We start from the raw sequence: 12,536 nt of genomic DNA, 5'->3' as shown, positions 1-12,536 counted from the left end.
GTGCTTAAGGGGTGAAGTGTCCCTCTGTGCCTCAATGGGCTCTGGGCTGTGAGTCAGACCAAGATGGGTGCTGACAAGCATCTCCTGGGTTCCCAGGGGATATGCCTTGAGTAAATCAATTCATACACCTGTAAAATTGTAATTGCACAACTTAACAATGCATTGCAGCTTATCCTGGTACAACTGCAAGATAAGAGCATCATAAAAATTTACAGCTGGAATAAATGGGTACTCCTGTAAGGCCAGTGTTGTTTCACACTGCTGCTGGCCAGTTTTTAACAGGGATGTTAAAAATTGTGTGTTTTCTTTAGCAATGGTTAGTCTGTTTTGAAGCTCCTGGTTAACAACATCTCTGCTCCTGCCACCTCTTAGCCTGGCCCTGGCTGCCAGCGTGTCCCATCCAGGCTGGCAGTGCTCCCAGCAGCGCAGGCACAGCCGGGTCATTCCCTGCGTCTGTCCCCCTGTGCCATGACTGCTGTTTGGTTTGGCCCCAGCTCTGTGCCCGGCATTGCTTCCCAAGCTCTGGGGTTTCTGTACCAAGTGCGCGTGCTGTGCCGGGACTGCGTAGGGTCATCGCCACAGTCAAGCAAAGGTGACACTGGCTGCCTGGGCACCTCTGGGCATTCAGGGCTTGTGGCTGGCCTGGATTTCACCCTCTGCTCTGCCCTGGGTGGGCCCTGGAGCTCTGCCTGCCACAGAGGATGCTGGATGCTCAGCAGGCACACAGCCTGCTGTCTGTCTTGCCCACAAATTTTATTGGTATGACTTGGCGTTTTGGCTCATAAGTAAACTAACGAGCAGCAAAGCTATTTTATTTTCTTTTTTTTGGTATGTGTAGAGTTGCTTCATGGATTTGATTGGGGGCTTTTTGTGCAGTGTGAAGTGATGGCAGGTCACCAGAGCTGATGTGGAGCCTCCGAGAGCTGCTGAAAGAGGGAGTGCTCGGATGGCTGAGGAAAATGAGCCATGCAGTGCTAGACCCAGCTGTTAGGGCAGAAAAATGCTGAAAGAGACTGGGGGGGATGTTGTACACTGCGGAGTTCTTTCCATGACGCAGTGAGTTGCCTGAAGCAGCCGGGATGGTGATGGAGGGCCTGGCTGCAGCCCTGGGGCAGGGAGAGCCATGGAGGATGGTGCAGGCTGGGGCTGGGGGAGGCAGCAGCTCCATCCCCAGGGAGCCCCCAAAGTCACTGCCTGACACATGCACATATATGATGTTGTTTAATGGTTATTTTTTTTTTCATATTCTGGTGCTCATTAACTGATACATCTGTGGCCGTAGTGTCCTGCTGGGCTTTTGGGGAGCCAAGTTGTGTTTGGAGAGAGGAGACTCCTGTTCTCTCAGCTGTGCTGAGCTGCAGGAGCTTTGTGCAGTGCCCTGTCTGCTCTGAAGACTGCAACCAGCTTCAGGTCATTGTCTTTGCTTGAGGGGGGAAAAAACCAAGCAAACACATTGGATGAAACTTGGTAGCCAGGAAGTGAATGGTTTGGGAGTTAATGGTGTTTTTATCAGCAGACTTTGCTGTGTGCGTTCACAGGCCAGCTTGTCGTACAGGGCTGTGTTGATTTACTTGTGCAGCCCTGGTTATTGCACTTTGTTACTCTCCAGGGGTAATCAGGTCCAGGGGAAGACGTTTGCAAAGACAAGCCCTTTTCCTTTGTGCTTTTTTTTCTTTTAACCCCTCAGAGCTGTTGTAGTGGAGCTGGTGCTCCAAAAAGCCCATGGTTTTTTTTAATGCTTTTGTCTACGTGCAAGGTGGATGGCAGGGGCCTGTCCCACATGCCAGTTTGCAGCAGAGCACATAGCTGGGGGAGATCTCAGTTGCTGAAAGAGGCTGGTGGCCATGGATCCACCTGTCTCCTCTTGTCCCTCCAAGCTGCCCCTTGCCTTTGGGATGGCTAACTCCTCTCTTCTGGGAGCCCAGCTGCTCCTTGCGCTTGCCCATCTGCAGAGATGAACTGTACTTAGTGGCCTGATGAAATGTCCCATGGTGCTTTCATTAGGATAATGGGCTACAGCACTCCGATGGGGGAAAAAAAGTTCGTCTGGGGTTTTTTTGGTGGTTTTTTTGTTTGTGTTGTGGTTTTTTTTTTTTCTCCCCACAGTCTGTGTTTTGGAGCCGGCAGATTAAAGAAACAGTGTGGGTGAGGGTGTAGGGGGAGAGCTTTGCTCTGGCTAGTGAGGATGGTTCCTGCAGGGCTTTGCTTAGCTAAGCAACTTTATACAATCAAGGAGGACACCTGAAGCTTTGGGCTATTAATGCTGGATTTACTCCTAGGGCAGGTCAAAAAAAAAAAAAAAGTGTTTGTGTCTCATTACCCTGCAGTTTTGTACAGCAACTCCATGGTAGAGGAAGAGCCTGAACAAACAACTGGCAAAGCAGTAAGATGCTTAGATTATGACAGCTGCCTGGTGAGGAAGTTAGTGCTTGCTTTTAATCAGTGCTGTTGGCTGTGTGGGGCTGTTTGGGGCTCAAGCTTGGCCTCATCAGCCAGCTAATGCTGCCTGCTGCTGGGCTTGTCAGGAAGCAAGATTTAGCAGCAAAAAGGTGAGAGATATGTGTATCTCAGTCTTGCATTTCAAATATGTGTTTTATGTGTTAAAAAGGCCTCTGCCCTGGCTTCCCTTGTGCTTTGCCAAGGGGAGCGATGTGACTCAAAGCAGGGTTTCCTGTGCTTTGGGCTATGGCCCTCTTCTCTGACCTGCTGCAGAGGGGAAAGGCCATTAGGCTGGCACAGATGGGAGCACGGAGCAGGCAATTCTCATCGCTGGCACCATTGGCAGCTGCAGTGTGGAGGGAAGAGAGGGCAGCCCGCTGTGCCTGCTGGTCCCTGGGACACCAGCCGCTTCTTTGGGACTGCTCAGGGGAAGCTCCCAGAGGTTTGGGGAAACATCCCGCAGCTTGTTCCTACTAGAGAAATATCTCTGACCCAGCAGAAATAAAAACAAAGAGCTCTTCTTCAGTGTTTACTTTTATTTTTAGAAGACAATAAGTGAGCGGATTGAGCCGCAGGCGGAAATGGTGTCTCTGAAGTTCAGGCTCCCCCTCCGCCCTCGTCAGGAAGCGCATGCTGCACGTGTGCCTGGCTGGGATGTTCGTAGACAAAGAGTTTCTTGATGCCTTTTTTTTTTTTCCCTCCCCTCTACAGTTCCCTTGCCCATAGGCAAAGAGGATTTGCTTGCTGACATGCTGGAGTCTTGTGCAGAGCTGGGCTTTGAGTGCTGGGGGAACACAGCTGCGCCAGGCTGCTTCTGTTAGCAGCCATTTGCCTTGGCTGTGGGGAGAGCTTCCCAATTTTTCTGTTTTCTTGCATCGGGGATTAAATAATTGCTGACGTGGTGCTGGTGGTGCTGAGAACGGGAGGCTGAGGTGGCTTACGGGTCCCTCCATCGGGCCATCCTTCCTCTGCGCGACCAACTTGGACGGAGCTTGCGCTTCCCGGGTCTTCCACAGCCTGGCTTGCTGGCCTGCGGGTTGCCTGGTGCAGAATGAGTATGTAGCCCTGTTTCTTTTGCTTTTTTGCTGTGTGCCCTGTGGGGTGCTGGAGTGTCCCTGGTGAGCTGCAGGGCTCTGCTGCAGCATGTTGTGACAATGGACATTCGTGTGTGGCTCGTTTGTGCCTGCTCTAGCCAGAAATCACTGCCTGCCACTGAGATGCTGTAAGATACCAAGCTGAAAACCAAGGCGTGTTCTCCTAGTCATGCTGGTGAAAGGGGATGTTGCTGGACCTGTGTTTGTGGTGCCGGGCAGAGCCCAGCTGGCTCTGCCAGGACCGTGTGCTCTGTTGGTGAGCCTTGCTCTGCCCTGGGATGTGCAGCTTCCCGGGTGTGTTGTTTGGGGCTGTGTGAGTTATGGCGTTTGTGTACCTTGGGTGTTGTAGTTTTCTCCATGTCTGTGGTGTCTCTTCCCTTTCTATGGCAAAGGACCCCAATTTGAAGTAAACCCCAGGCTGTGTGGGCAGGTTCATGGTGCCAGGTGGGCAGGTGCCCCTTGCAGCAGCCATGCCAGAGTGCAGGGGCCGTGTCCTGCCGTGGTGCTGAGGACAGGGCTGTTGCCGGGGCCGTGGCTAGGACATGAACTGAGAGAATTAGTGTTTGTGCACAAAACAGCATGCAAAGGCTCTTTCATACAGTCTGTGACTGTGGTAGTGTTGCACTGTCCCTGCTCTTCTGTGGTCCGGTCCCCTTGTAGATCTCCAGCTGAGGTCTCAGCCTCTGGAGCCAGCAGTTGAAAGGCAAAGGGCTGTCTGCCTTTGTGAGGAGGAGGTGGGCATGGATTCCAGCTGGGAATTACATGGAGGAGCTGCTGCTGTTTTGGGGAGGTGGTGATGCAGCCCAGCCTGCCTGTGACTGACAGCACAGCTCCCCATCTGAACAGGCGGCTGGGTGCCTGGGATGGCCTGCACCTGCCCTGTGCGGGGAGCGACTGCATCTGGCTGTTAATGAGCTTCCTCCTGTTCCATCGAGCTGGCGGGGAAGGGAGTAGCTTGTTCCTGAGCTCTTGCCAATCCTAGTAGTGAGTGTTTTGCATGGACTTTGTGGCAACCTCAGTTCCTGCTGGGCAGCAGCGTGGAGGGGAGACGGGAGCAGAGCAGGGCTGGAGGGTGGCAGGCAGCCTTCGCCTGCTGCAGACCCTGGCTATCAGCTCCTGCCTCTGAGCTCCTCCAAATGCATTTGCTTCTGAGGGATGTGGGGTTAAATCCTCTTCTTGGACTCCGGCTCAGGATGCCCTGTGCTGGCACAGCAGATCCTGCTGTATGGGAGTGTAACCCATAATGGACCAGTAGCTTTCTCAAACTAAAATACCCTTTGGTCTTACCCTGGGCAGCAAAGCCCAGCCTAAGGAGAAAAAGTGATTTTAAAGTGTGCACCACTGTCTGGCTGATGTCTTGCCTTTCTGCTGTGGGTATTAAGGGGAATGTCATGTTGTACGTTCTCATGAATAGTGTGTCTGTGTCCCTACCTATGGACAGGTGCATCCCTGCTCCATCTCTGAGCCAGGGAGACTTTATAACTAGCAGAAGTCTTCATGTGCCAGATCCCTACCTCAGGCTGGCCTGTGGCTATGGCAAGAGTTTATGGCACAGCTCTTAACCCATGTGAGGTGTTCACCTGAAAGTTTCTGCTTTTTTTCCTTCCTTGTCTTTCCCAGCTGCCTGCTGTTGGAAAGGGTGAGGGGATGTGGCAGCTTGGGCAGCCCCTTCCTGGGCTGCAGGGCTGTGCAGTGCATGGGACATCAGCGCTGTCCCTGCCCAGGGACATGGGGCTGCTCCCCCGGCTCCGTCAGCATCGGGGACGGGGTTTCCCCTCGTGCCTGATGTGGTGTGAAGCTTTCCCATCTTAGGCAGCATCCATGTGCTTGCACCAGTGAAGGGGTGTCTGTGGGGAGAGCTGGGCCAGTGTACTGCTGGTGATGGGAGGTCCTGCCCGGTGCCAGCTCCTGCCAGCTGGTCTGGGGCAGGCTGGCTGTAGATGTTGGCATGGCTGTTTCTTCCTCCTCCCACTTGGGAATGTGTAAATGCCTAACTCTCCCTTCTCATTAAGGTGCTAATTTGGTGGCACAGGCGATAGTTAAGGGCACAAAACTCTTTCAGTGGCTGTGAATTAAAAGCAAGAGCAGACAAACAAAACCAACCCAAGCTCCCAGGAGTTCTTGAATGGTCTGTATTTGTTCTTGGCAAAAAAAGATTTTCTTTCCTTTTATTTGAAGGAACCTCCTGAAGCTGTTTATTTCTGCAGTCTTCTTGGCTGTGACCATTTTATGCAAGGAAGTCAGAATTGTTAATGTAAAAATCAGTGGTTGCCAGGCCAATGATCCTCACTCTATAAATACTGCACAAAATTTGGCAAAAAATGTACTGACTTGAAACTGTGTGAGCTAAACTCTCTTTTGAGGGAAGACAAGTTTGAATGTTTCTGTAAGGAGTTCTGTGTGGGCTGCGAGTTTGTGTCTCTGGCCACCTGTGTATGTCCTGGTGTATGAAATAAATCCCATTCTGGGAAGTAGCTGGTGCAAGACCCCAGGACCAAACCTGTAACAAGCATCCTTTTGGTCCTGTGTGTGTCTGGAGTGTTTTACCTTGTCTATGGCAGGCTCGGGAAATTGGAAAGAGTAACACGGGTTTTGTCATGCTGGAGCTTTGCTGCTGTTTGGTTCCTTCCTGCAGTGGCAGCACACTGGCAGCAATAGAGCCTTTTCCAAGGTCTGTTTGTGCTCCAGCACCCTGGCTGCAGAGAGGAAAAGCCAGTTGGCTCTTGGAAGTCAGAAGTGTGAGCACTTGCAGGTCCCTGGATGTACCTTTCTTGAGCTTATGGACGAAGAGGATGGATAACTCTTGGCCCTGGGGACTGTGACTGCTCACTGGGATGTGCCTGGATGAGTTCCTGAGAGCAAACCCATGGCCAGAGGTGCTGAAACATGCTCTTGGCAAAATGAGGAGCAGCATCCCACCACAAGCTCCTTCTGGGTCTGGCCATAGAGGGCTAAGGAATGTTTTTCTTCTGTACAGTGAGAATTTTTCAATTGCCTTGTCCTGGTGGTGGAGGAGATGCGTTGCTGTGGTAAAACGTGTCTTTGCATGGACTGGGAAGGAGAGCTGGGAACCTCTCCAGCCCTTGGGCGATGGGTGCTGCTGTTCCCTATCCACAGTCACACATCTTTTGAAGCATTCAACATCCACAGAAGGCTGATATGTGTTAGTCTGGAAAGTGAGGGTGGAAAACAGTTTTGTAATTAAATGACTAACACTGTCCTGCATTCTGGATGATAATAACAATGCTGCTGTGTTGTGAGGATGACCAGAAGGGGCATGTGTAACACTTTCTTCCTTTTGTAGGTCGTTTTAAGGTAAATCAAAGAGCTGTTCTTCAGGCTTGACTTTCCAATACCTAATTTGTTCAAATGATTCTTAACGTTGGGTAGTGAGCTGGAAGATTTATCCAGTGCTTAAGGGCAAACCTCAATAGCTGTGTCATAAATAAAATTTCCCTGGCATCTTTCTCCATGTCAGACACAGTGATTAGAGCCTTAACTATTTGGCTGAGGTTGTAGTCTCCAATTCACAAGCAGAAAAATATTTCTAGCTTCCACCTGACAATTCTCCTGGATTTTGCAAGATTTGCTGAGGGTAAATAATTTTTGGCCAGATGCTTTCTGCTGCCTTAGCAGCTGCAGCTGGAACAGGAGCAAGGAAAAGCAGTTCCCTTGTTGTGTGCATTAATACAAATTCAGAGGTGCAGTCCCGGTGTGGTGAGAGCAGGTTTCCTGATTAGCAGGTGTAACTGAGGATGCAGTGTCCAGCTCTAGTGAAGCAAAATAATGATATGCAAATAATGTTGTGTATGCATTGTGGTGTTTGTTTTGTGTGTGGTGTTTTTGTTTGGTGTGTGTTTTTTTCCCAACAAATTTGCCTTGAATATCAATGCTGAAGCCAACAACAGTTACACAGTGGAGACTGAATCCAGGCAGATATTTGTCTGAATTTCAGTGATGCTGAAGACTGGCAGCCACCTTTTTCTGTCTATCACAAGGTGAATCTGCAACAGGCAGCTTAGTGATATGCATATTAGGGTTTGGAGGCTAAAAGCAAAAATGCTCTGAGCTGAAACAGATTAAAATGGAACAATGTTGTGATATGGCAGAAAAAGAGAATTTATTTTTCCTGACTGGTTGATACTTCTGCTTTGGCTTCGGAATGGGGCATCTCATCTCTCTCACCATACCCAGTTTCAGGCTAATGAGAATATGTCCATGGAATAATAAATTAATGTCAGCATGGCAGTGAGTAAATGAATTGGGCATTCTTGCCAAGCCATGCATATTTACCGAGGTCAGTAGGAAGCACTAATATATTTTGGCTGCTAGTGCCAAATAAAGGGGAGCAAAGATATATGAAAATAAATGCCCCATAGCTCTTGCTCACACATCTGCTTTTTACTGCCAAATATGTAATTAACGTAATCCATTAGCTAATGTAATCCATTATCAATCTAGTGACTGATAATAATCTAGAAAGAGGGCAGCACATCCCAGTTTGATGTCAGAAGTACCAAGCAAATGAAGGAAGGTTTGCATCCCCACCGTGACCATGTTCTTACACCAGTGTGCCCAGGCTCATGGCTGCAGCTTAAACTGAGCTCGTTGCTCGGGCGTGAGGGGTGGGATGAGCCAAAGCCACTGGGTGGGACTGTGCTGGACCAGATGTCTCTGTGGTTCTCAGCCCGGTTTGGGTGGGAAGTGCGTCTCCTCTGGGCACATGGTTGTCCTCCTCTGCAGGACTCAGGGCCTCGCTTGCCTCTTGGTTACGTGCTGATGATGTGCTGGGCTCCGTCCATCTCACTAATGGGCAGAGTCTCCATCTCTCTCTCCCTTCCAGCGGCACAGGGTGGCTAGTGATGGTGGAACGAGGAGGTCTGCATCTTGGCACATGATCTCTCGGCTGCTGGGAGCCCTGGAGGAGCTGCTGCTGTGGACCCTGAGGCGAGGGCGGGATGGACCTTGTCAAAGGGTGAGTCGGGGCTCTGCCACGCTCCCTGTCTTTCACTCACTAATGGTTGGTAGGGTAAATGGCCTGCTGGTGTCTGGGAAAGCCAAGCTGGTGTCTGGTCCTTCAACATAAGCATTTGGTGTGCACGATACCTTTGTTTCATTTTTGTACTGCAGAGGAAACCTCTGCGCACAGAGAGGCTGTGCCTCGCTGCACAGATGAGCAGTTAATGCCACAGCCAAGGAGTTGCAGCATTTCTTGTTGTGCCACGGTTTTCATACAACCTGACAAACGCCACAGCCAAATGCAGCACTTATGTGTAGTGGTGAGAGCTGTGGGGAGTGCTGGGCAAGTGTTTTATTTTTTTAAATTGGAATGATGTGACATAAACTAGCTGTGACAAAGGAAGGAGGGAATGACGGGGTTTGTACAGGTAGTAAAAACCTGGTATGTGCAGTCAAACCTGATGATTGCACTGCAGTGGTGGTTAAATACATATAATCTTAGTCCATTATATCAGCTTTCTAGAGTAAATGCTGTGTAAAGAAAAACGTTCTTTCTGATTCCATTTATATCTGTTCTTGTTTTTCCCATTAAGTTGCAAGGAGGATTTGCCTTTTTGGGGAGGTTCCCCTGGGAAGTGTGTCCTGGGCTGGGCTGTCCTGGCTGTGCAGAAGCCATTAGCGGCCACTGCTGAATGCCTCCCGCCTTTAAGATCTGTGCTGAGAGAACTTGAGAGAAATGGCATGGGTGTGGAGGTAAACACAGTGCATGTACTGGTCTGTGCCACTGACATGAGGACAGGCAGCCACTGGCTTGCCGCAGGCAGAAGGGCTGCTCTCATCCCCGAACTGGGGAAGGGAGGAAATAGGAGAAAACCTCTTGTCCTTGGGGGTTTGTTTTTCTGCATGTGGAAATCATTGCTGGCACAGATGTGGAGTTCAAGCAGTGGGAAGGGACAGGATGGGCCAGATCCAAGGCCAGAAGTGCAGACTTTGCTTGGCTTACCCCTGGCGGGGAATGCTTTTGAGCCCCCAGCTCTCTACTGGTCCGGTGGGCAAAAGAAAAACATGATAAATGTATTTAAACTGGGATGGGTCAAACCCCCCCTTGGCTTAGTCTTCCTGTTGCTATGAGTGTGTGTTCATGGACTGGTGCTGCGTGCCGAAGGTCCTTGCATGAGGGAGGACCTGAGGTGGGACCCCCAGCTTTCTCATGAGCAGGGCAGGCAAGAGAAAGCGAGCGTTGGAGGCTTCTGCTGTCATCTGCATGTGGATTAGAAACCTCCGTGTGAAAAGCAGCCAAAGCACAGACTCCAGTTGTTAAGCTATCTAGTCTTTTCCCCAAAGCTAACTTTGCCTTTGCAGATACAAAAGCTGGTTTGTCTCCTTAGCCTTGGCAGGGCTCACCATTGGCTAACGTTGGCTTTGTCTGCCACAGGCTCATGGAGCTGCAGATGGGCTGGGATGAACGGCCTCTTAATGCTGGGATTGTTTGTGGCTGCCCCCACCACGCTCGGGGGGGCAGGCAGGGTGTTCATGCTGTGTCCCCCCCTTCTGCCTTGCTGCTGCCTGGGGCTGCTCTGGGTCCCCAGCACCCCCAGGAGCTGGGCAGTTGCCCCCGTGGCACAGAGCTGTTGTGCTGAGTCCTGTCTTGCTGCCTGTCTGTCCCCAGTGGTCCCCTTGCTCCTGCAGGAGCTTCCTCCTGGTGTCTGACTTAGAGCAGGAGGAGGATTCTGCTGTCTCTTGGCTGTCAGGCACTGCAATAGATGGTACCACAAGAGAGGGGCTTCATGGAGGGTTGCTCCTGCTAGCTGGTGCTGTGAAATGTGATGCTGTTGGGGCTTTTCCTGCATGCCTCATCCCTGGGTTACAGCTTTGGGAAGGGGAAAAAACCCTCTGCAGAACACGGCAGTTAAGACATCAAAGGCATTGAAGCGAGAGGGACATAACAAATATAATTGTCATAAGGTGCTTTCTTCTCTGCTTTGGAAAATCAGCTGTGGGAGATGGAGAGAGATGCTTTGCACAGAAACTTGCTCTTTGGTGATGTCAGAAGGCAGCTGTGGTGTCAGCCCTTGTCAGGATGATGAGGTGTGATTCTCATCCAAGCTCTTGTTTTGGAGGCGCTGGCCCTGGCTGAGCGAGGCAAAGCCAGGTGCTAATCCCTTGGAACTGAACAGGAGACAGAACCCTAAGGTGCTTTTTTTTTTTCTTTTTTTTTTTTTTTGCTTTCCTCCCCCATCTACAACCCATCTCATAATTCTGACCTACAAATTCCTCACTCTGTTTGCTGAGTTGGCTTAGTTAAAGACTTGACTAATTTCTGGAGGATTAATTATTCAGTGAGGATGGGGAGGCAGGGTAATGTCTGCTCCCAACTCTGCAGGTGAGGTGGATGCCCACGGGACCCATCCCCAGGGTCCCTCCCTGCCGCAGTGCTGCTCACATCTGCACAGGTCACTGCCAGGATGCACATTATGATGCATTTCTATGTATTGCTCTCTGATCCTTTGCTTGCTTTCACTTCGTTTAAGCAGGAAACCAAATTCTGGCCTCATGGTCCTCAATGACATATTTCTAACATATGCTGCTGTTCTTCCTCCCTAGAAGTCCCTGTGACTGATATCCTGTGTCGGCCACGCTGTTGCTCAGCCTTCCTCCTTGAGGTGAGCATCTCTACCTCGGCCAGGGCTTGCGCAGAGACCCTTGGCCCCAGGGTCTCTGTCTGCCAGGGAAGGGCTGTCAGCAGTAGATCTGCAGAGACCTGGTGACGGTGCTGGGGCTTGGAGGGGCCCTGGGCTGCTGTCCCTGTGGGCGCGATGCTGCTGGCCCTCCCTGCATCTGTACTTGCATCCCACTCACTGGCCCATCCCAGGGCTGCTTTGGAGGGAGCGTGTAACAAGCCACGGTTTGGGGAGTCCTTGTTCCTTTAAAGCCACGCTGATGTGCTCAGAATAATTCCTCAGATGTGCAGTGACAGCAACTATTTTTCATGTTGCAAATGGCTATGTGCCCCGGAGAGTATATAAAGGAATATATTTCTTTGATCTCCACAGGCTATTGATGCACTGGTGAAAGCAGATTCCCTGTTTAACAACTAAGTAAGGGCAGGTTGGCAGCTTCTTTTCCTTTATGTGCTCCTCTGCTTTCCCTATGGTGCTTTGGGCAGAAACGTGGTTAAGAGGCTGTCAGCAGTAGCAGCATGGGTATGTCAGGTGGTGCAGTTGGTGCTTTTGGAGCCAAACTGCATCACTGTGAGTTTACTTGGATGCCTGGGCCTTTGCTGCAGCTCTGGGAAGATGGGGTTGTGACTCTCAGCCTTGCTGAACTGGCTGAAGCTCTGCCATAAAGCACCTGGAGGGAACGCATGTTCCTCAGGAGAGTGCTCACGTAGTGTGACTTTGCTGTATGCTCTTCTGCATGTGAGGTTTCGGCAGGTGGCAGCGTTTGTCCTGGACACCTTCGTACCTATGACAGGCACAGCTATGCCAGGAGGAGCCTGGGCCACCAGATGGGGTCCTGCAAACCAGCTTTTTAGAAGGCAATACTTGAAACTTTTGTTTGCCTGACCTGTTGTGAACTGGCAGGTTTGCTGGTAGTAACCATAATGCTTTTTGCTTATGTTTTGGCAGAATCATTGTGATAAACAGTAAATGATTTCATTAATAACCTGTAAATAGCTGCTTACTAGCTGAGCCGTGGGATCTGTCTGCACACTCGCTCCTAGACTGAAGGGAGCTGCCAAAAAAGCACTAGTGTTCAAGCTGACGTGTTCAGCTAATAAATACCATGAGCAGAAGTGTGCAGCTGCTGGCGCTGGCTTGCTGTTCTGCAGTGACCTGGCTGCTGAAGTTCACCCCCAAAACTGGCCATTTGCACAGGGCATGTGGGCAGAACGCCGTGTGGCAACACAGGCACCATGGCTTTGGAGAGGGCATTTCACTGCCAGAGCTGCAGCTGGTGCTCGCAGCAGAAAAACACAGGAGCTGAGGAGTGCTCTGCCTGCAGCAGCCCCCTGAGGGCTTGGCAGTTGCCAGGTGGAAAAAC

At 50.8% G+C, this 12,536-nt stretch overlaps 1 protein-coding gene across 3 annotated transcripts in view; it reads left to right on the top strand.

The window, feature by feature from the left end:
• Positions 1-12,536, top strand: part of LOC135994232 (ankyrin repeat and fibronectin type-III domain-containing protein 1-like) — a 227,774-nt gene that overhangs the window by 15,006 nt on the left and 200,232 nt on the right. For all 3 annotated transcript variants that reach the window (XM_065644654.1, XM_065644652.1, XM_065644653.1), the window contains exon 2: positions 8,377-8,508. In XM_065644654.1, coding sequence (XP_065500726.1) covers positions 8,492-8,508 — 17 coding nt within the window. In that variant the 5' untranslated portion in view covers positions 8,377-8,491. The remainder of the gene's footprint in view (positions 1-8,376; positions 8,509-12,536) is intronic.

This window comes from Caloenas nicobarica, chromosome 14, assembly GCF_036013445.1.
Source record: "Caloenas nicobarica isolate bCalNic1 chromosome 14, bCalNic1.hap1, whole genome shotgun sequence".
NCBI lineage: Eukaryota > Metazoa > Chordata > Aves > Columbiformes > Columbidae > Caloenas > Caloenas nicobarica.
Note: the sequence above shows the minus strand (reverse complement) of the source record. Positions and strands in the feature narration are given on the sequence as shown.